Source organism: Rhyacophila brunnea, unplaced genomic scaffold, assembly GCF_057557595.1.
Source record: "Rhyacophila brunnea isolate RB1 unplaced genomic scaffold, BYU_Rbru_1.0 scaffold_20, whole genome shotgun sequence".
Lineage (NCBI taxonomy): Eukaryota > Metazoa > Arthropoda > Insecta > Trichoptera > Rhyacophilidae > Rhyacophila > Rhyacophila brunnea.
The window spans coordinates 29,509,728-29,531,849 of NW_028232860.1; the positions used below are offsets into that span (position 1 = coordinate 29,509,728).

The following is a 22,122-nucleotide window of genomic DNA, read 5'->3' on the forward strand; positions in this document are numbered from 1 at the left end:
GATAGTTTCGGGGTTATGTTTACTAATCCCGGGATTCATAGGTATCGAAAATTGTCTCCAATTCCGGGATTGGATTCCCTACTTATTAGGATTGGATGTGTTTTTTTTGTGTAGGTACACATAATATTTATTATAATATGAGATTGCTGTTTTTGATAGTACACGATAAATGATTGTGTGATTTCAAAAAACTCATATACTCAATCATAAATCACTCATTTATAGTCTTTCCGATTCATAAGTGCAGTTAGTCAGCCAACTTATGAAACTGTCGTAAATTGTATGAGGTGATAAAGAAATCACTTATGTTAAAAGTGCAAAGCAGTCATTTTTTTCCACATTTGTCATTTTTACAACCTTTTTCTTAGCTCGTATTCTTATTTGTCCGGTGGTTGTTTGTCCGGTACATAGTGTTTCTTGCAAACAAATATGGATCAAAAAAATGATACCAAAATGGATAAATATATTTTTTCTAATTTTTTACGTTTTTCTTAGGTCGTATTCTTATTTGTCCGGTACAAATCTTGCAATCGATTTTTAACTAACTTCCCGACTAGCTAGACATTTGAAACGTTTAGGATATATCAGAACACGATGCCAATGCATTTTTTTTAATACTTTTAGCCATCTTTAAGTAGAATTGATTTCATTTTCAGTTAAATCTGTTTTGTATGAAAAGTTATTTCGGAAGAAATTTGTAAAAAGTAAAACTATTATTGGTTGCTAAGTGGGTCCTAGCAACTAAATTATTATTATTAATATATACGTGCGTTACTATGGAAATCAATATGACATTTCAGTATTATTTCTATCAAGTACAAATTTTTTTGATCGTTTAAGCTAGTCAAGTTTGTATGATTCAACAGATAATTTAAAAACGTGGTATATAAAAAGTTCTTTTTATCTTGTAGTTATTATTAATTTATGTGGAATTATAAAATGAATTAGCTTATTATGTAATCATTTGGATAATATATTTATATTGTAAATCAAACTTCATTCAAACTCTAATAAAATTATCTAATAATCTTGAATTTTTATGTGATTAAAAGTATTTTTTTTTGTTATATTTTTGTTCATATTAAATTTAATTTTGAAGCCTGCTACTCCTGTATTATATCAAATGTATTTGGAGGGTTTTAGAAACACAAACGGCAGTTTCCGTTTTCCTAAGACGTTGGCGAGTCATTAAAGATGTCTTATATTATCATTCTTATAGGTCCTACAATTTCTAGAAATTATACCTTTAAAAGAGAAATGATACACATATGAATAACAATGTCAAGTTGAGCGATGTCTTAATTTTGTGAATTTTTGATTGCAGGGTGGTGCAGAATGCTCTATTGGCACTGTTTGCCCGAGACTTTTTGTATGTGATAGCAAACCACAGTGCCGCGGCGGACGATCGGAACCTGTTTTGCACGCATGTCACCACGAAAGCCTTCTCACAAGCCGTCTCCGCCCTGTACCTCACACGATACTCGCATGAATACTTGAACGAAATTCATCATAGGGTAAGATGACTGCTTTAGCCAAAACAATTATAATTATATATCAGTTGGGGCATGGTCTAAAAAGATCGTGGCTAGGCGATGCGAGGATTGGGCAAATGACGAGTGCCGAACGAAATATAATTTGTCATAAAAATCCAACCCGTCCATTTAATGTTATGTTTATTGTTATATTACTAATAATGATAGTATATACATTGACATGTTTTCTTTTTTAAGTACATACGTAAAGTTTTTTAGTCATCTTTACACGATTTAAGAATATTTTCATCCGACGCCATGACAAAACAAATCGACGTGCGCACACCTCGACAGTCAGTCTCCGATTGGTGACGCGTGAGAAATTTCGTCGCACCTACTGTTGAAAACTATTTTCCGTTTCACTGAAGTACGGTCTTAAGGAACTTTTTTATGTGCCGTTTACCAAATTCGCCGGTAGATTGAATCCGGCTGATGTGTTCTGAAAAAGCGTCACAGTCAAAGAATTTTGACCATAAAACACTATTTCTCAAATGAACTTAGGTAAAGTGTACAGATATTATTAATATCACCAAGTTGGCATTTCCGTTTTCCTAACTCAAGAAATGACTGCCACTTTTTGATATTCATTGTTTTTACACTATTTACTTAAATGATATTTCAAATAAAAAAATAATGCTGAAGTGTTGTATAATTGGCTGCTTATCTGCTTAATATAATATCGTGACTGATTATCGTTTCAAATGTCCTCTGAATTGGAAAATAAATGTCACCGTGGAAGACGTGTGAAATTCTATTCAAATGAACCTGCAATGACGCATGCACTTTTTGCTGTCCATGTTCTATAATATTTAAGAAGGTTTTCTTCAATACCTTTAGTCATAGTCGATTCAAATTGTGAAATCCATAAAAAAGATGGGAGTGGGGTTTAAACAACCAATTTTTTGATCCGCAATTGAATATTCTATAACTGAGCGATATCCGAATGCTCAGATTGACAAAAATATATCCTGTTATAGGTATGTACATACTTCGTTATGTGTTATTTAACATGTAAAAGTGAAGGGTTGCTAATATTCTTATTTTGATGAAAATGATAGGTATTATAAAATATTCTAATACCTACGTGGTCAATCAGCATTTAAATATGCCAAATAGGGAAAATGCATTGAATGATCCAATTTGGCAAAAAATTAATGCAGCTGATAATGATGTATTGTATCGGAAGAAATTTGTCAATATCAACGAATAAAAGAAGAATGGAAGGAACGTACTGATTCATTGTAGTATAAAAACGGGCAATCAAATTCGCCATTTTGTAAAGCGACGATTTTGCGTAAACAAATATCACATGGTCTGTACGTATGCGTATAAACTTTGTGTGTGTAATTTTGTGTATTTTATGTTTGTGTACCACGCAATGTCGGCTATATTTGCCGGCCTTTCTGATTGCCGTGATTTGTATATATGCTCATTCCTTCTTTTTTGATTTGTAGGTCAATACAATATTGTAGTATTGAAGTATTGAAGTATTAAGGCACCTATCTATCAAAAAATATCTATACTTTTTTGATGGCCTTAGCCACAATAGAGAGCTTTTATCTAAATGCGTGTATCTCGTTTTAAATCTTGGGGCCCGCGTCAGATGTGTGGCCAGTAGGCAGGTCCGGCAATGTGTAATTTTAAAGTGCGTTCAGTGCGGTGTTGTCAGGCGGCGGAGATGTTCGGGCAGCTGAAGCAGTCGCTGGAGTGGCGAGTGCAGCGCGCCGCGTGGCTGCTGCCGCCCACCAAACGTCGAGCTCTACGCCGCCTCTCTGGCATGAGTGCTAACTTCATCGCCTGGCCGCCCCTCCGGAACGTCACCTTCGTGGATCGCCTGATGCTCACCGTGAGTTCATCTTCTTTTCTTCTTTTATAATGACAATTATTTCATGGATTGTGGAGAGGGAGCAACTGTGAAAAAGAAATAATTATATCTAAAATTATACAATAAATATGGAAAAAATTGTACCTACTTACGTAAATCATCATTATTTATGGCACTACAACCCTTGGTCGGTCTTGGCCTCCTTCAAAAACTTCCTCCATCCTGGACGATCCAGCGCACTTAAGTAAATAGAAAGGAAAATGTTTGGATCTATAAATTACATATCTATTTGAGGCGCTGAGGATTTAAGGAGTACAGGTGACATGTATGTAAAAACAAGTTAGGTTAGCAATTATGGTACCGATTTAACTTTGAAATCGATTTACTCAACTCAGTCACCGGTGCACTTGTATTATTTCAATCTTCAGCTCCTCAATTTGCAATACTAGAAAAATACTTTTAAAAATAACAAACTTAACTTTGTCTTCTTAATTAATGTCATGGAGTATTTGGTCTTCTTCTTTGACCATGTTGATATTTTTTTAATATAGTTTTAATGAAGACATCATTTTGTAGGTTTGGTTTTATTATTACAAATAATATTTTAGTTTTTTATTTTAGTACAGTACCCAACTACCCTAGTTATTTAGGGTAGATTGTACGATTCAAGACCCCACGATCGCAACTAAATGTATTTTATATTGTTTGTTACAATCAAAAACGTGACACTTCAGTATGACACTTCCACGTTACGAATTTCAATGTAGGTCCAGCCAATATAAATGTATTTTACAATAAAAATTACAATTAATCATAGAAAAATGTCTTCAAATAGAAAATTGAATGATCTAATGAGTGAAACGAAAGCATATCTAGAAGAAATCTCATGATTGCAGTCTATAAATTGTAAATTTATGGAATACATTTTGTCGGGGAACAGTTGAACGTGTCGGAAGATTTCTTCGAGAATGTAGTGCGGCGACACCGGGAGGTGCGCGAGCTGCAGATGCGGGCGGCGGACGGCCTCTACATGAATCTGTCCTGGCCGTATCCCTTCGTGGTCAACGCCTTCTACGAGGCAGACGACAATGCGGTGGGTGAGTGATCCCGATCAATTTAATCCATCACACTTTCTGTAGTGCAACACGGTAATACATTTTATTCATCGTTCGGGTGCTATTCAGTTAAGAACATAATATTTCCGTAATGGGAAAATTCTTTCCATCTAATCGAGGAGCATCATCTCTATACTGTACAGTGGCTAAGACTTCATACTACGGGATTATTTAAAGCCCACCTTCTTGAGAAAAATAAATTTTAATTAACGTATCCATTTATTTAAATAATAATTTTGTTTTATATTCTGTTGAGACAGCGATCTGTCAATTATAATTTAATCATAGTCCAACCCCAGATAGATGTGTTAAATAAATTTGCCAATTTTCCGACAAAATTAGTGTCATATAGTGAAATGAAGGCATCTTGTTTGTTGTTTGTTATTAAGCCTATGGCTACACCACTGAAATCACTGTATATTATATACATGAAAAGAAATGTATATTATAATCATATGATAATTATAATAATTTAGCGACAGTCGTTTTACCTTTATGATATTTGTTCTTTCTTCTGCGATGCCATGTTGTATGTAGTTTATTTTACATACCTACTTTGTTTTACGCGCATTTTGTCACTCAAGCGTGGCTTAGAGGACAGTGAGGTTGACAATGAAGCCGTGGCATTCATCACAAAGTTCGATCCGCGGCTCAGTAATTAGTGCATCATGGTTTTTTTTTGTGAAATATCTTATAAAAAAGTAAAATATAATATTTTTATGTTCAGTGAATTAAATCTGTAAAATACTGAAGATAAAGCAAAATTGCACGTTCCAGTTGTTCCCCTCGCTCTCTTGACGCAGCCACACTTTGTGCGCGGTGGTCCGCCATCAGTGGCATACGGCACGGTGGGCAACGTGGTGGCTCATGAGATGCTGCACGCATTAGACGACGGAGGTCCGACCGCCACGGGGGGAGACGGGACCGGGACGGATGAGGCGGCGGGCGTGTGGTCGGGATCCGAGTCTGCCGCCGCTCTCCGGGAGCGACTCAACTGCTTGACCAAGCACCACAAGGCCAGAGACTTCCGGTTCATGGGCTACGATATGCGATTGGAGGTGATATAATTGTTAATTAATTTTAAACTTTATCCTCGTAACCTATGTTAGTGTGAAAATAAATAATACAATTGTAGATTATAAGTATCAGCCATAGTAAAGTGTATATATATATTTTTTTTTAAATATTGTGGCAATTTAATTTTTATTTTTATTCAAAATAAATCCAGGAACCCACCGAGATTTGATCCCCGTTCTGGTTCTAAAGTTCAGAGTACTAACCATTACACCATGGAAAGGACGAATAGCACAGCGAGATTTTACATATGAGGCGTCTAATTCCAAAAAGCGATAAGTCCACATTTGGTCAAAATCGAGATAAAATACGCACGTATTCTCTGTATAATTTTTATTGATCTATAAATTCCAAAACCCGACATAACCCAAAAAAAAAAAATATTTTAAGTCTCGATTTATTACAAAAAGCGCTAAGTCCGTGTTTCATATTAAGCTTGGTTGATTTCGCGCGTGTTTAAGTCAACCAATAGGAGAACGTTCAATTTTGAAAAGGGCGTCTCCCATGCTGTAGGATCTGGTAAACTCATGACAGTGCCACGGAAATATGTGCCTTATGCGGAGTAAACTAAAAAGTGAGGTACAAATAGCGCTACGTCCAATTTTATTTTGTCTATATTTATTACATTTAAGAGTTTATCGGCTGAAACAAATTGCCATTTGGTTCTAATTTCGACATAGAATACAACGGAAAAAATAATCTCACGTTAAAACAAATAATTGAAGCTTGAAACATAAAAACGTTGTTTCCCGAAAATATTGAATTGTGGATTTGTCGCTTTTTGTAATTAGACGCCTCATATACAAAACTGCCTCATTGTTGTGTTGTAATAATATTATTAATAATAAGTTTAATATTATGTAATAGGGGATGTAGCACATACTATGAATTTTATTAATAATCTATGTATATACCTACATATATAAAATAGAGAATATGTTTGTTCCTTCCATATTCGAATTATGACCATAGACCAATAGCGCCTGTACACGTGCAAGGTTTTGCTGGCACCAATAGTGTGTATTTTAAACTATTGCGATAAATGTTTACACGCAAATGTGCTGACTGTCTCGCCAATGTCATTCTTCAAGTGGAAGTGAGATGCAATGTTGTCATTGTATGCTACTATTTGACACGTTGTGAAAATCGGTAAATGTGAAAATGAGTCTCTATGTAATGTAGTTAATTTTTTCTCCTGCAGGTCCACCATTATCGTTCTACTGTGCTGGCACAGATATTGCACAGTCCAATTGTCGCGTGAAAATAATACCCCGTTTACACGTGCATTTACTGTGAAACGTATGGGGAAACATGTATTATCCTGCAGTTAGCAAGATTGCGTGCATGAATCAAACAAGTTTGGAAGCTTCCGAATTGTGATGATTTTTTACGCGCAAGTAAGATATGCACCTGCGCAGTAGAACAATAATGGCGAACCAGCCGGTAAAAAAACGAACTACTCATTTGAGGTTAACCGATTTTCAATACGTCCTGTCAAATAGTAGTATAAAATGACAACATCGCGTCTCGCTTACTCTTGAAGAATGAGTCTGAAGAGACAGTCAGCACTTTTACGTGTAAACAGTTATTCTCATTGACACCCCGGAAGTCCGGGTAGGGAGGGGAGTCGGGGCCGCACGGCCGATCCGACCTCAGAGCTCGACTCGCCGGTCAACCGGGCGTCAATGAGGCCCTCGTAGCGTGCCGTCGGCAGAACGCGGGAGACACACGACCAGCTTCCACCCTTCGACTAGCTCAGAATAGTTCAAGGCGGTCAATAGTAGCTGGTTTTTAGTCCGGTAGAGCACGTTCAGTGCACGGTAGGTCTTGACAGTTGGGGGTAAATGCAGGATTGACGGGATGGAAAAATGATGAACGCACGTTGTTCGTAGCACCAATCGTTGCCGAAAGTTTTATTACCTAATTAGTTAGGTTCACGAAAAAAATTACACAACACACATTACATACACAACACAATATTACTACACATTAACAATCTCACACTTTATAAATTTTTAACAGCCCTAAATTTATTAAAAACGGGCGCCTAGGCTGTCAATTAAAAATTAAGCTCCCACAGGGCACACAGCCTGTCGCGTTTGGGAGTCTTACGCTAACTAACTTTCTACCTGCAGTGTTGCGGCTAGCTCTCCTTCTTTTGAGCTTTATCGCTGTCTCTTTCAATCTACCCCTGAACGACCACCCCTCTCTATCATTCTTGCATGCGGCGAATGTTTGGCTTTTGCCTGGGTTTTACCGTAAGGGTCGTCCAAGCTACCTTTTTGGCAGGCAGACTGAAAGTTACAGAGATTTCTAAGAATTGAGCCCAAAAGAAGCAACATTTATAGTTGATTACTAAAGAGCATTTTATGCATAAAACGGCGATGGAAGGATTTTGGCGGGATATGAGAAACATGAATGTGGCATCCATATCTTCGCTCGTGATTTACTATTAAGGGGTCCTCCATGCCCGTAGAAACGTGGAGGTATCAAGCGGCCCCATTCAGATTCGAGCGAAGTGCCCATTCTGTTTCCCGCCATCGTCCCTCCATCCTCGCTCGTATTACCGCAACACAGCGGTGTGCTCCTTGCCCCATTTACTTTATTGACGGTGACATGACCAAACTCAATAAGTTTACATATAACGGGCCCTTCTTAGGGTCAGTTTAAAATTATATTCTCGCAAGTAATTCATTACAATTCAAGAAAGGCATCGGGGCGTCGCCATGAGCAACCTAAGTTCACATAGTTTTTTTTTCAGACATGAAATATAATTCGTATCTATAAGGAATTTACATTACAAGACCGGACGTCATTGTCCGCCTCCGTATCCTGCTTGAAGAGCTTATTAATTAATCTTATTAATAACGACCCTTTTCCATTACAAAAATATTTTTTTTTTTTTAAACAATGCCTTTCGCTACCTTTCGCACACGTCACGAGTCTCCATGACGCAGCTACATTCGCGACTTCTATTTTAAGCTTACAACTTTCATGGTTATAAACAAGCACTAAGCAGCACTCACACACGGTTATTCTGGGTCCTCGCCATTTGGTCGCAACACCCAACCGTTTACCGCTACTTTGGGTTTACCAACGAGACTATCCCCCACCGTTCATATCCCGAGGGAGGGTCGACGGACGCCCCTAGCTGAGGCGAGTGGTTCAGACAGACCTTTGCGTGGTCGATCCCTCGCCCACATGCTCAGAGCGTGAACATCGCCCCCCATCGTTCAACCACCAGCAGAGTATACCTCGCTGCAGTGCCCCCGCGGTGGACAGTGATAACCAGCCTCAGTATATCCTGTCACCTAAGTAGCGGTTACAAAAACAAAGCACAATCTTACAAGGTGGAATCTGGCATGAACGACATCGTTACAGGCTCATCACCTTCAGTTCGCTACCAATTACGCACACCGGTATTCTTACTCGGTGACGCTACATTTGCGAGAAATTATGTTTTGACAGGCATAATCACAAAGCAACATCTATTACACATTACAATAAAAGAAAAAGAAGACAATTTAACAGCAATCGACTTCTGGGTAGAACTCTATCATTCCTGCCTCACTACGCTAGTAACAACATATTTTTAAATCACAACAGAAATTCAAGACATAACTAGGATGAAAACCACAATTACAATCAATAAACAAAGTATAAAACCTTAAAAACTCGTCCCTCCGCCATGAGGTGACCCTGATGCAAGCTTCCTACCTACGTTTCGAACCGCAAGAAGAAGGCGGGTAACTGAAGTACCCACATCGCTAGGTTGCGAGCGATTGCGTCAACGACGTTTTCGACTCGTATGGCGGCAGTCCGTGCTATTTTAATTTCTACCTGTTTATTTCTACGCACCGTTTTAGGTCGCGTACGTCTACGGTGGCTATCCCCACCGATTTCCGTGGTCTGAAACCTCCTCGATTTATATCCTTCTCGGTGAAGGCCCCCCCTTGCACCTTTATATAAATACCTTGAATTTCTAACTATAAGGGTAGATTCCACACCACCCGTATCCACTCTTCTTCGAAAGAGTAGATGGTGGAGCATCGCCCGTTTTAGCTCCGCTGAAGGCCTATCCTCATCGCCTACTTCAACACTACACTACTTCGCTACTTCACCCTCCTACATTTTCCAAGATAGCTACGTCAATCGCTGACCCGTGTCACATCATTCCTCTCACCTTCCGGTTTCTCCTGGGTTATATAATCAACATTTATATCTACAATGTTGCCGGTGTCGGCCACTTATTTCTACCTAGAATATACGCACCCACAGCTCCTAGTAACTATATTCTACCGCTATAACTTATCTAATCAGGTATATTTAGACATCTCTTTTTTTTTTTTTTTTTTTTTTAAATTTAAAAGAAAACAATATGCAATAGCACACCCCACCGGCCACGCATAGGGGCTCAAGCTCTGCGCGCCAGCATGGGAATAGGTATCCCACCAAGATACCTATCGTTTGAAATTAAAGGCATCCCGCTTGCCTATTCTACAGCGATGTCACACATTATTATATTCGTAAGTAATCCTAGTATTCTACTTCTAACCCTAACTAGCAGTTGGCCATTACGGGTAATTACGTCACTAAGTTACACATTTTTTTTTTTTTTTTTTTTTTAACGAATTACTTTTACAGTTCGAGGGCGAGGACTCCTATTGGTCAGATGCGCTGGGTACCGCCCTATCCGCACTATCAGCGGGCTCGTTTGCTGAACCCTCGGCACTAACATCATTGTCACGAAGCGGCGGCGTAGGCTCCGTCGGCACCTGCGCCTCTACCCTCTCCCATTCTACATCAGGCCCCCTGGGCACTATTTTCCTTATCTCATCGACGTGCACCTTGACAGGTTTATTGCGCCGTTCTACCCAATATCCTTTCGCTCCCGCACGCATAAGTATAGTATGTGGTCCCGACCACCTCGGTAGTAAGCCCGCGCATTCCCTCGAACGCGGCATCGGGTGTCGTTTCACATAGATCTTTTCACCGATTTCGTACGTCGGTGGTCTACCAGTACCGGCGTCACGACGCCCGTCGAAATACGCCCGTTGTCGGCGCTGAACTTCGGCGTCGATTTCATCTCGGTCGAATGTGTCCGTCAAACTCGGGTCTACCGGTATAGGGTGTCTCCAATCACCTGGTCGCGTCATTTCTCTCCCTAACGCTACTTCGGCGGGCGTTAATCCGGTGGCGGCGTTACGCCGGCACCGTAGATTGAATAAAATCTCAGGTAAGTACGTGTCCCACCGGTTCTGATCGCGACCTTGTATTCTCATCCTCAAGCACTTCTTTATTTCTTGATTACGCCTCTCTGTAGGGTTCGCACGCGGGTTGTAGACGGCCGTGGTCCAGTGATCCGCTCCCCATTCTTCTAACGATTGTGCCCACCGCGGGTGGAGAAACTGCGGTCCGTTATCTGTTAGGATCGCGCGGGGGTACCCATGTTGTTGTAAGACGCGTTCCTCAAGTAGTGGTATAATCGTCGCCACCTTGGCCGTCCTCACCGCAAATGCCTCGAGCCAGCGCGAGAATAAGTCGGTCACGACAAGAACAAACCTGTTCCGGTGTCTCGTTGTGGGGTAGGGCCCCATAAGATCTAGCGCAATGACCTCCCACGCCCTCTTGGCTTCGACGTGCGAAGTCTGCGGCGCAGCTGTCTGTAATGCGCCGCGCTTCCGCGTGGCGCAGATGACGCAACTTCTCACGTACCCTTCCACATCTGCCCTCTGTGCCTTCCAATAAAATTTTCGCCTTATCGTCAATTCCGTTTCTTCCGCTCCAGGGTGATCCCTCTCGTCATGAAACGCATGCATCACCTCTTTTCGGACACTCGACGGTACGACGATCGTCGGCTCATGATGGGCACATAACCTCAGTAGCATACCGTCTCTTAGCACTAAGCTAGGGTACTTCGGATCCACCCCGCGGCTCCTTTGCAAATGCGCTATTACATCGGCAGTCGTACGATCGGCCTTCTGTCTTTCCAAGACGATGTCGGCGACGTGTCGCACTTCTGTCAACATAGCCAAGCGTTCATTCGGGCGCGTCGGCACACCCATTCTTTCGCCTTCCTCTCCGGGGCTTATTACTTGTCCAGCTGGTTCCTGCGGGTATCTAGACAGATGGTCGGCTAGATAATTTTCGGAGCCCGGACAATGCTCGGTGGTGAAATGAAATTCAGATAGCATCATCGCCCATCGCGCGAGTTTTCCGCGTTGGTTTTTGGCTGTATTTAACCATGTTAGCGCTTGGTTATCGGTAATCAAGGTGAATTTCCGATCTTCCAGGTACCCTCGGTACCGGTTAATTCCCCAAACGGCGGCCAGCGTTTCTAACTCATTGGAATGGTATCGCGTCTCGGCATCATTCAACCTCTTGCTGGCGTACGAAATAACATCCTGCCCACCATCGCTTCTAGGTTGGAACAGGACTGCGGCGATACCGTGTCCGCTCGCATCAGTTTGTAGGCAATACGGCCGAGCAAAATCGGGCCTGGCGAGTCGCAGGGGTTGTGCAAACGCGCGCTTTACCTGCCGGAAAGCCTCATCGGCCGCCTCTGTCCAACGGAATTTAACTGTAATCCTCAACAGCCGAGTAATGGGCGCTGCGATTTCCGCAAAGCGTGGTATATACTCCCGTAACCACCCGCATAGCCCCAGAAAAGCCCTTACTTCTCGGCGCGTTTTTGGTGCTGCTGCCGCTTCAATTTCGGCCAAGTGATGACCTTGTGGTTCGTTGCCTGTTGCTGTAACACGGTGTCCAAGATAGTTGACTTCCCGTCTCCCAATATGACACTTGGCAGCGGCTACACGCAACTCATGTCGTTGCAGGCGTTCCATCACCATTCGCAAGTGGTTGGCGTGTTCCTCCCACGTCTGGCTGTACACGATTATGTCGTCGAGATATACCAGACATATCTTATTGATAAGTCCGACCAGCACCTCCTGACTCATCAGGCGCTGAAAGGACCCCACTGCGCCGCGGGCGCCAAACGGCAAGACGCGAAACTGGTAACAGCTCCCGTCAGCCGTGGTAAAAGCCGTCAGTGGTTTCGTCGAAGGGTGGAGGGGTAACTGCCAATAGCCATGACGAAGATCCAGAGAGGAAAATATCTTCGCGGTCCCCAAATCCTTCAACGTTTCCAATATCAAAGGTATCGTTGTCGCCTCTTCGCGGGTGGCGGCATTAAGCCGTCGGTAATCCACACAGAATCTTGCCTTGCCATCTTTCTTCGGAACGATCACAATCGGGCTGGAATAGGGAGAATTACTCGGCTCGATGACGTTATCCGCCAACATCAGCTCAATTTCCTCTTGAATGAGCCTCCTCTTCTCCTCCGATTGTCTATAAGGCCTCACTCTAAATGGCGTTTCATCCTTGAGGTGGATACGGAACTCGGTAGTACGACATGGCGGTCCGGTCTCCGCAAATCGATCGGCATAATCATTTAACACCTTTGCCAGTGCTTCCCGTGCTTTAACCGGTATGTCGTCCGCGAGCTCGGCCACCGTAATCGGCCCGCAGGGTGTCGGTGCACGTGACGGAGCGCAATAAATCGTCCTGCGCTGAAGCTGCCCGTAGTGTAGACATCTCCGTTTCATGTCAATGACCCCCTCCTGGGCGTCTAGCCAATCCAATCCAAGTAGCAAATCTACGTGGAGGCTCTTCAAGGCCATGGCCTGCATCGTGAATCGGTCATCCCTCAAGTAGCCCTTCAGGGTCACCTCTCCCATCGCGTGTATCGGGCTCCCGCCCGCCGTCGTCAGCGTCATGCGAGCGCCCCGCGGCGTGAGCTGCGGACATATCAGGTCACTCCGTATGAGGGTATGAGTCGCGCCCGTGTCTACGACGGCTTCAAGATCTTTGTCTACGCCGTCCAATCGTAACGGTATGCGCAACAGTACAGGTGCGTTACGTTGTACCACTTCGCTGCGCCAAGCGCCGTACGCCGGTACTAATTTCCCTTTACCGCCTGTCTCTCTGTCCGCCGTACACGACACAGCCATTGGTTTACTCCCACGTTCAACACCAGTCATAGGACACGGATCATAAACATTATTTAATGGAGATCTTATTTCATCACTGATTACGCTATCACTTAACTTAGATATTTCATCACTAAATCTAACACTAACACCACACGCGACGCTGTTATCGGGCTCGGCCGCTTGCGTCAATTTACGGACGCTCACCCCCTTATCCGGCGTTACGCCATCACCCTCGGTATCAGTTCTTCTAACGGAGCCTAGAGATGGTTCAAAATTCGGAGCGTACTGTGGGTTTTTGAGCACAAATCTACGCCTCTCGGCCATCGTCATTTCATAGTCCGGTGGCGGAAAGTCACGGAAATAGGAGAAAAATTTACAACTATTGTGACTATTCCTAGTGACGGCCTTCGCTATTTACAATTCTATCCTTAGGTCACCTTGATATCCTAATAGCCCCTTAACTAAACCACTCCTCTCAATAACAGGCAGTAAACTATGCTTATTCGAATAGCTACAACTAGAAACAATATTCATTGCGCCAGTCGCGGCGGACATTTTATAAAATATCAACTCACTAGGGTCGTCGGTATAAAACAATCCGTCGACACCCTCTGCGCTGGTGGTTCCGTTAAAATTAACTTGGGGTGGATGTATCAGAATGCGTAAATTATCGGCACGAGGGTAACGCGAGCTTAAGGCTACAGCGCTAGCCCTCGCGTCATAGATATTTATCTGTATGGATCGCAAATTACAAATGCACGGCGATTCTAGCGGGTTCTGGTAATTAAGGTGAGTTGGTATTCCTAAAACTAAATCTTCACCAGCATAGTGGATTTTTAACATGGCATTAGTACCGTTCAGCGGGTTAAGCGCACGGTGGCAACGGCAACAATCAACGTCCAGTTCAATGCGAAATTTATCGACGTAATTGATTTCGCTATGAAAATTTCGCTCCTCTGAGCCACCGCCCGCTTCACCGGTGGTGACGCCCCCCGCGTAGACGTCGCCTCGCCCCGCCCCTTTCAAGGGCGGTGCACTGTAATAATAAGCCGCATAATCGGCACGTTTAAATCGAGGCGCTTCGCCCACACGGAATCGTCCTAACCCCGGCAGAGTATCTTTATACATAATTTTATTCTTATTCTCTATATTATTAATTAAAGTCTTATTAATGCAACGGGCGCCTCGCCGGGTTGCCGCCGTGCGTTCACCCGAGCTTCCGGGTCGCCGGCTTTCAGTCCATACATTGGGGTTTTTTAAGCCCGACATTTTATTCCCACTACGTGCAGCGGCGGCACGTTCACTTTGATAAGCAGAATTGTTTTTACTCACGTCGCCGCTTTGTACGTACAGGGCGGTCATCCCTGCACTCCGCCTGAGCCTACGCGGGTGCGAAGGATCCGCCAGCTTTCCTCATTCTTGGGCGGCCGCCGGAACTCTGTCTGGGCAGTCAGAGGCATAGTGCCCCGTACCCCGACACTCGTAGCACGTCAGTACTTTCGATGACGGACCACCACGGTAATTCCTCCATCCTCTTTTATCGCTGGCCACCGCATCACCACTAGTCCGTTCGTCGCGGGCATGGCTCGCGCCACCGCCCGTTCCGTCTGGCCCCTCCGGTCGCCGTTTTCCAGCCGCGCCGTTTTTCTGTTGACCTGTCCTCCAGTTTTCGCGCGGTTGAGTCGACCGTTCAGCGCATCCGCTGGTGCACCTACATCTGCAGTTCAATTGCGGTGCCTGCTTCTTTGTGGCGTTGTTGCCACGGGGTGGTGTTGCATCTTCGTCATAGTCCGGTAGCGGCTCTGGTCTGGGTTCCAGTTTGGCAGCTACTTCGGCCAATTGTTCGAGGGTCTTCCAGGGCCGCTGGTCTACGCGCGCCTGATCCCTCTCTGACAATAGCCTATAAAATAACAGCGCCAATGTGGCGCTCGGAGTTGTCGGAAGGAGTATGTCTGACAACTCTTTCTTCCCCCAAAGGAACTCGAAGGCATCCTCCTTCGGCCCTTGTCGCTTCCGTTTGAGCTCTGTTTCCTGCTCATGGCGCCTGATCGGTGATTCAAAATAATTGTGCATCTTATGCGTAAAGATGCGCCAACTTATGGTAGGCGTCACGGTATTCGCCCAATTTCTAGCTTCCCCGCGTAGTTGTTTTAAGGCGATGGAAGTCCACATCATTTCCGGGCTCTTAGCTACTTTGAAATGAGCCTCACACGCTTCTAAGAACGTCTTCACGAGTAATCGCGCACCGCCGTCGAATGTAACTTCTAATTCTGGCTTCGGCCCACATCGTCGTGGTGACGGCTCCCTGGGCGGGGCGGCCACGGGCCTCGATTTTTCTATTATCTCCGAGCTAGGTGGCGTGAACACCTGTCCACACTGGAGCTCACTCACGGACATGTCGCTTGCTTCCGTTACAGGAGAGTCGATAGGCATGTTGATGCGATTTAAATCGATTAATCGCCACTGCGGTATTTCGATTCCTCCCGATTTTGAACGGGTTATCATCAGCTTTTTACTTTTCACTCGCTGAGTTGAATAGCCACTGTTAAGTTTGTATTCTGATTATTCATTAGAAAATAGCACTTATAATTTAATATGAAAAATCGAAAATAGTAAAAGTTGGAGTTCACTATTTTATCGTTATTATCGTATTCTCGAGCACGTACGGTTCATGAAAGACGAAAATTAAAAAAATAAATTTGAAAAAAAATTAAAACTTTTATGAAAATATTAAAAGTTTAATTTAAAAATCCATCATGATTAAATGTTTTCACTGCATTTGTATGCATCGACAATTGTTCGTATTACAAAATAAGAGAAAAATATAACTTGAAGAAAAAAAAAAAAATATGTCCAACTGACAGATGACAGCTGTCAAAAGCGACAAATAACAACACTCACAACCGATCCAAGATGGCGGGTGTCAACAGACTCAGCATTTTCAAGATGGCGGACGATCACAACACCACAAGCGTCAAAATTACAGTCGTCAACCACAACAACCGTCCTCCCACTGTCACAAATGTCAAAATGTCACTGTCCACGTCAACTGTCTAATACTTTAAGCACACTAAATTTATAACACTGAATTTAGCACTGACTCTTCATTTCAGGATATCGGTTCGGTGAAGCTCCTTCAGTTCTTCACTGCCCTATTTCTGACAGATGCTTGCCAACATGACAAGTACTGTCACAGGTCCACGTTGGGCTCGCCAAGCTTGACACCCCGGAAGTCCGGGTAGGGAGGGGAGTCGGGGCCGCACGGCCGATCCGACCTCAGAGCTCGACTCGCCGGTCAACCGGGCGTCAATGAGGCCCTCGTAGCGTGCCGTCGGCAGAACGCGGGAGACACACGACCAGCTTCCACCCTTCGACTAGCTCAGAATAGTTCAAGGCGGTCAATAGTAGCTGGTTTTTAGTCCGGTAGAGCACGTTCAGTGCACGGTAGGTCTTGACAGTTGGGGGTAAATGCAGGATTGACGGGATGGAAAAATGATGAACGCACGTTGTTCGTAGCACCAATCGTTGCCGAAAGTTTTATTACCTAATTAGTTAGGTTCACGAAAAAAATTACACAACACACATTACATACACAACACAATATTACTACACATTAACAATCTCACACTTTATAAATTTTTAACAGCCCTAAATTTATTAAAAACGGGCGCCTAGGCTGTCAATTAAAAATTAAGCTCCCACAGGGCACACAGCCTGTCGCGTTTGGGAGTCTTACGCTAACTAACTTTCTACCTGCAGTGTTGCGGCTAGCTCTCCTTCTTTTGAGCTTTATCGCTGTCTCTTTCAATCTACCCCTGAACGACCACCCCTCTCTATCATTCTTGCATGCGGCGAATGTTTGGCTTTTGCCTGGGTTTTACCGTAAGGGTCGTCCAAGCTACCTTTTTGGCAGGCAGACTGAAAGTTACAGAGATTTCTAAGAATTGAGCCCAAAAGAAGCAACATTTATAGTTGATTACTAAAGAGCATTTTATGCATAAAACGGCGATGGAAGGATTTTGGCGGGATATGAGAAACATGAATGTGGCATCCATATCTTCGCTCGTGATTTACTATTAAGGGGTCCTCCATGCCCGTAGAAACGTGGAGGTATCATCATGATAGTTTAAAATAAGTACTACTACCGACAGTAATTCCATACACGTGTACAGGCGCTATTACGCTTCTGAACTTTTTTCATCGATGCATGTAATCTTGCAACTTGCACGATATACCTGATTAAACCTGCATTTTTTTGTTATCTGCATACTGTCAGCAGTAAATCCATGCACATAGAAATGGGGTACCTATGATAAGTTTGCATATTTTGAATTTCGAAATCGAGTTTAATTTTGTGTTCTTTTGTTTGACTTTTACTACTGTCAGAATTATTTTCATTTCAACATATTGAACAATGATCTTGATATTGAAAAATGTAATTATTATTGTTTTGTTTACTAAGATAAATCTATATCGATCGGATACTTGAGCTAGTCGTAATCAATGGTTCTTCTTCTTCTTCGGCCATATCCGCCCCATAGTTGTAGCATATGGACACCACGAGGCACCTCCAAGAATCAATGGTTAGAGTATCTAAATAATATCAACAGAATAGACTAAATAAAAACATAAATGTAACATGTACGTTATATGTAGATACACTTGTAAATGATATTGTAAACATTTTATTGAGAATAATCTTGTAAGCATTTAATGGGCGGAATAGTGTACCTAATTGATAGTATACTTGTATGCTAATCATAAGCTCTTTAGCTCGAGCTCGACTGATCTCGATACAATTTTTTTTTAATATTCTAATCCATAATAATTATTTTTCATCACGCATTAGCAGGATTCACTCTTTTGGCGATTTTCATGAACAATTTGTATTTTTTTTCACTTAGTTTGATGGAAACGCGACCCGTGAGGAAACAGCCGCAGACGTGGGGGGAGCCCGTGTAGCGTGGGGTGCGTGGCGTAACGCGGCTGGACCTTCGGGAGGGACCTCCCTGCCTCCGCTTCCTCTGCCTCCTGTCAAGATTTTCTACTTGGCTATGGCACAGATGTACTGCACTCGCCTCTCCCCTGAAGATTACATCGTTGCTGTGGAGAACGATTTTCACATGACGGCACCGGAAAGGTGAGCCATCATTCAGCGAATACATCATACCTACTTGTGTATAAGTGGTTCTTCAGTATTGTGGCTGATAGATCACAGCGACTATCTAGGCCGGTGGTTTTCAAACTTTTTCATTTCAAAGGACATAGCGCTAAACTAAACAACTATCTTCTGAAATGAAAGACAAATGGCTGCCATAATGATATCGTTTGAAGAAAACAGATGCATAATTTAGAATTTAGATTTTCTAAAAATATAATTTTTTTCTGAATAGACTGCGGCGTACACTTCAAATGCAACTGGTCCAGGGAACTAAAAATCCACCTGCTATTTCATGCACTGCCATAATTTCATAGTACATACAGCGTTAGGGGGTAGAAGCCAAAATAATTATATTAGGTGTGCTTTACATAAGTTTTAATATTATTTGAGGCATTTTAAAAGGAAGACATTGATGCTACTGTCATGTCCAGATCATACCACTCTACTATGTTGCAATAAAGATCGTCCATCAGTTGCCTTGAGGATACCCTTTATGTTGCATTGGACTACAATACTTGGGCATGTGGCATAATTCATGCACCCCTCTGCAATCACTCTTTCAACTTGGAACATTGACTTAATCTGCTTTCTAGACATCAAAAGTCAATCAATATAATATGTTAGTTTCATCCCAACGTACCAGAGTTGCGTCATGCAGTTTTAGAATGGAAAAGTTTCCTGGAGGCGCCCGATACTTCATGGCGTATATAAATAATCGTAGTGTCAATTATTAATTATGTATAATGTAATGATCTAAAAACGGTTTCATGTCTCATTTCAGAGTGAACACTTTGGTCCGCAACGCTGCGTCATTCGCAGAAGTATTTCAATGTCCCGCCGGAAGTCCCATGAACCCCGCCAATAAGTGTGTCATCTGGTGAAACCGCCACGTCCTGCAAAAATACTACTAAAGCAAAATGAGAACTAATAATTTCAGAATTGTTTACGTTCATTTTGAATAATAATTATGTGTATTGTGAAGATTCGATTTGAAAGTGAATTCTTATAAATAAAATCCCCACAAACATTCGCCATTCGATAGAAGAAGAAGAAGAAGAATAATTGAATTAGCATCAATTACGAAGATGAAGTATACATTTTGGTTGGGTAATGGTACTTAGTACCTAATAGTTTGTATTTCCGAGGAGGGAATAGTAATCTGTCAATGTTGAGAAATTGATCAAAAGATTTCATTGAAATAATGTCAGTAATAAATCAGCAAAAATATGACAGGCAAATTTGAGTGAAATATAATCGGATTGAGATATTTTTGTATAAAGTAAATGTTATGGGTTACGCCGTTACGGTGATTGTGAAATTTTTTGGTCTTAATTTGTGCCTTGAATTCAACAGGAAATTGGTCCAAACAAGAACAAAGATTTCGGTTTTATTGTTCAGGTTAAGTCTTTTATTGTTAGGAAAGCGATATTTCGTAAAATGAAATTGTGTGTTCCTCCGAGTAACATTTATTGTGTAATCTTTCTGAAATTTCGACGGAACAATTCCTATTTTGCATTCATTGTCAATAATTTTATCTGCATATCGCCGAGTAGGGGCTTCGCTACGCCCACACGGGGGGAGGGTCTTCCTCGAATGAGTAGATAATGACAATTCATGCGGCGATTAGATTTAACTAATAACTAATGTGAATAGAATGAGACAAATTAATTTATACAGGGACGCTGTCATGTTTGACTGGATCCTCGGCGTACCTCTATTTGTTGATATGCAAATATGCTGTGATCGAATGTTTGCAAAAATATTTTAAATTATTGGCTAACAAATAATAATTATTCTTGAAAATTGAATAAAATTATTATATTTATCGTTCAACAGTATTTTCAGCTGAATAATTAATCGTGTATTAAAGTTACATCTACTCCATTTCAGATTGCATTTAAGAGGATATTATTTTGAAATGATTTTATTTACTTTAATCGTAAAGATAGTGATCGATCACCGTGGAAGTCTTATCTACATCGGTATGCGCCGACACTGCGTACCTGTGAGATTATTATTGTATCCAATATTTAAAATGCCATACTGAATTATTATTTTTTTATTCGATACCGAATACATGCAACATTAAGCAATGTTAGATTCTTATTATTGAAAATAAATTATTTTGAAATACATCAGAAAACACAAACATCAGAAATATTCTGCGGAACTCGAATCTCACATCATTTATTATCTGAATGAGTGCATTAATCCTTTTACCTATCGCTCCTGAGTCTAAAGACGTCATAGTTGGATTGAGATAAACATAAAGGACCCAACTGAAAAATTGCTGAATGCAGATATTGAGCTTCAAAGTCTGTACATGTTTTTAGATACTTTATGTAAATGTTGTGAACATGAAAACTATTAAATACTGTGACTATTAATATATCTATATATATTACCAGTAAAAAAATATAAAATACAGTAAAATATCTTAGGATATTAATCAATAATACAGTTGGTTCCTTTTCACTTTATGACATTTTCCATACAAATAATCACTAGAAACTATTTTACATAAAGGAACCGACAGGAGATTCTTTTTTTTATTATTCCACATTACTTGCAAAGTCGTAAACTATTTATTTATCATAAAATATCAAACTGAAAATAAATATTTGTATATCTTTAATAACCAAGTTTGAATAATAGATTTGATTTGCATGATAGTGATAGGCGGACCGATAGCTCAAAGGATAAGAGCACTCACCCTGACGATGACTGATGTGAGGTTTGTGTCCTATCTTATTTTTAGAAATTTTGCTTATATATTATTATGTTTTCTTTTAAGTGAAATAAAAATACATAATTAATTATTAAATTGACATAATAATTTATGTAGATGAAATGATATGATGAAACAATACCTTTTCATTATACATCTTTATCTATCATTTGAAATTTTATTGTATGCATTACATGTATCGCCTGAAATAGATATGATTTATATAATGATGAATCGGTTGATTTAATTTTTTGAATTGCTGTTTCTGTGAAGGAGAGGTTTAACTGGAAATTTTATCATCTTACATTAATTATTATTATAGTCATGAAAATAAGCAATCGAAAGTATTTTGCAATTATTGTTGCTATTATATTATGTTAGGGGTTAATATTGGAATCCCTGCTCACGACCAAGTTATAAAATCATCAATACGTGCCATAATGGATAGTTTGAAGCTTTTAAAATCGTTAGAAATGAAATGCGTCGCCTCCGAGCGTCGAATTCCGGCCGACAATAATGTGTATTTCAAGTTTTGATACAAGTTTTTGGCGCGAGATGATTCGTTAAAAACACGGAAGCGTATTCTGCTTTCCGAGTGTCGATCGTCGAGTGGCAGTTTATTGCGCCGGCGAGAGGGAGTTAATCGATTATTAAAGGTATTAGAGCTTAATTAGTTCCACTTGTTCGAGTATT

At 41.5% G+C, this 22,122-nt stretch overlaps 1 protein-coding gene across 1 annotated transcript in view; it reads left to right on the plus strand.

Annotated features, from left to right (window-relative positions):
• The window catches only part of Nepl16 (Neprilysin-like 16), a 33,590-nt gene extending 13,847 nt beyond the window's left edge, over positions 1-19,743 (plus strand). Inside the window, exons 11-16 of the mRNA XM_085948319.1 lie at positions 1,325-1,514; positions 3,202-3,378; positions 4,298-4,454; positions 5,250-5,530; positions 18,445-18,680; positions 19,483-19,743. Of these exons, the coding sequence (XP_085804445.1) occupies positions 1,325-1,514; positions 3,202-3,378; positions 4,298-4,454; positions 5,250-5,530; positions 18,445-18,680; positions 19,483-19,582 (1,141 nt within the window). The 3' untranslated portion in view covers positions 19,583-19,743. The remainder of the gene's footprint in view (positions 1-1,324; positions 1,515-3,201; positions 3,379-4,297; positions 4,455-5,249; positions 5,531-18,444; positions 18,681-19,482) is intronic.
• Positions 19,744-22,122: the final 2,379 nt, after the last annotated feature.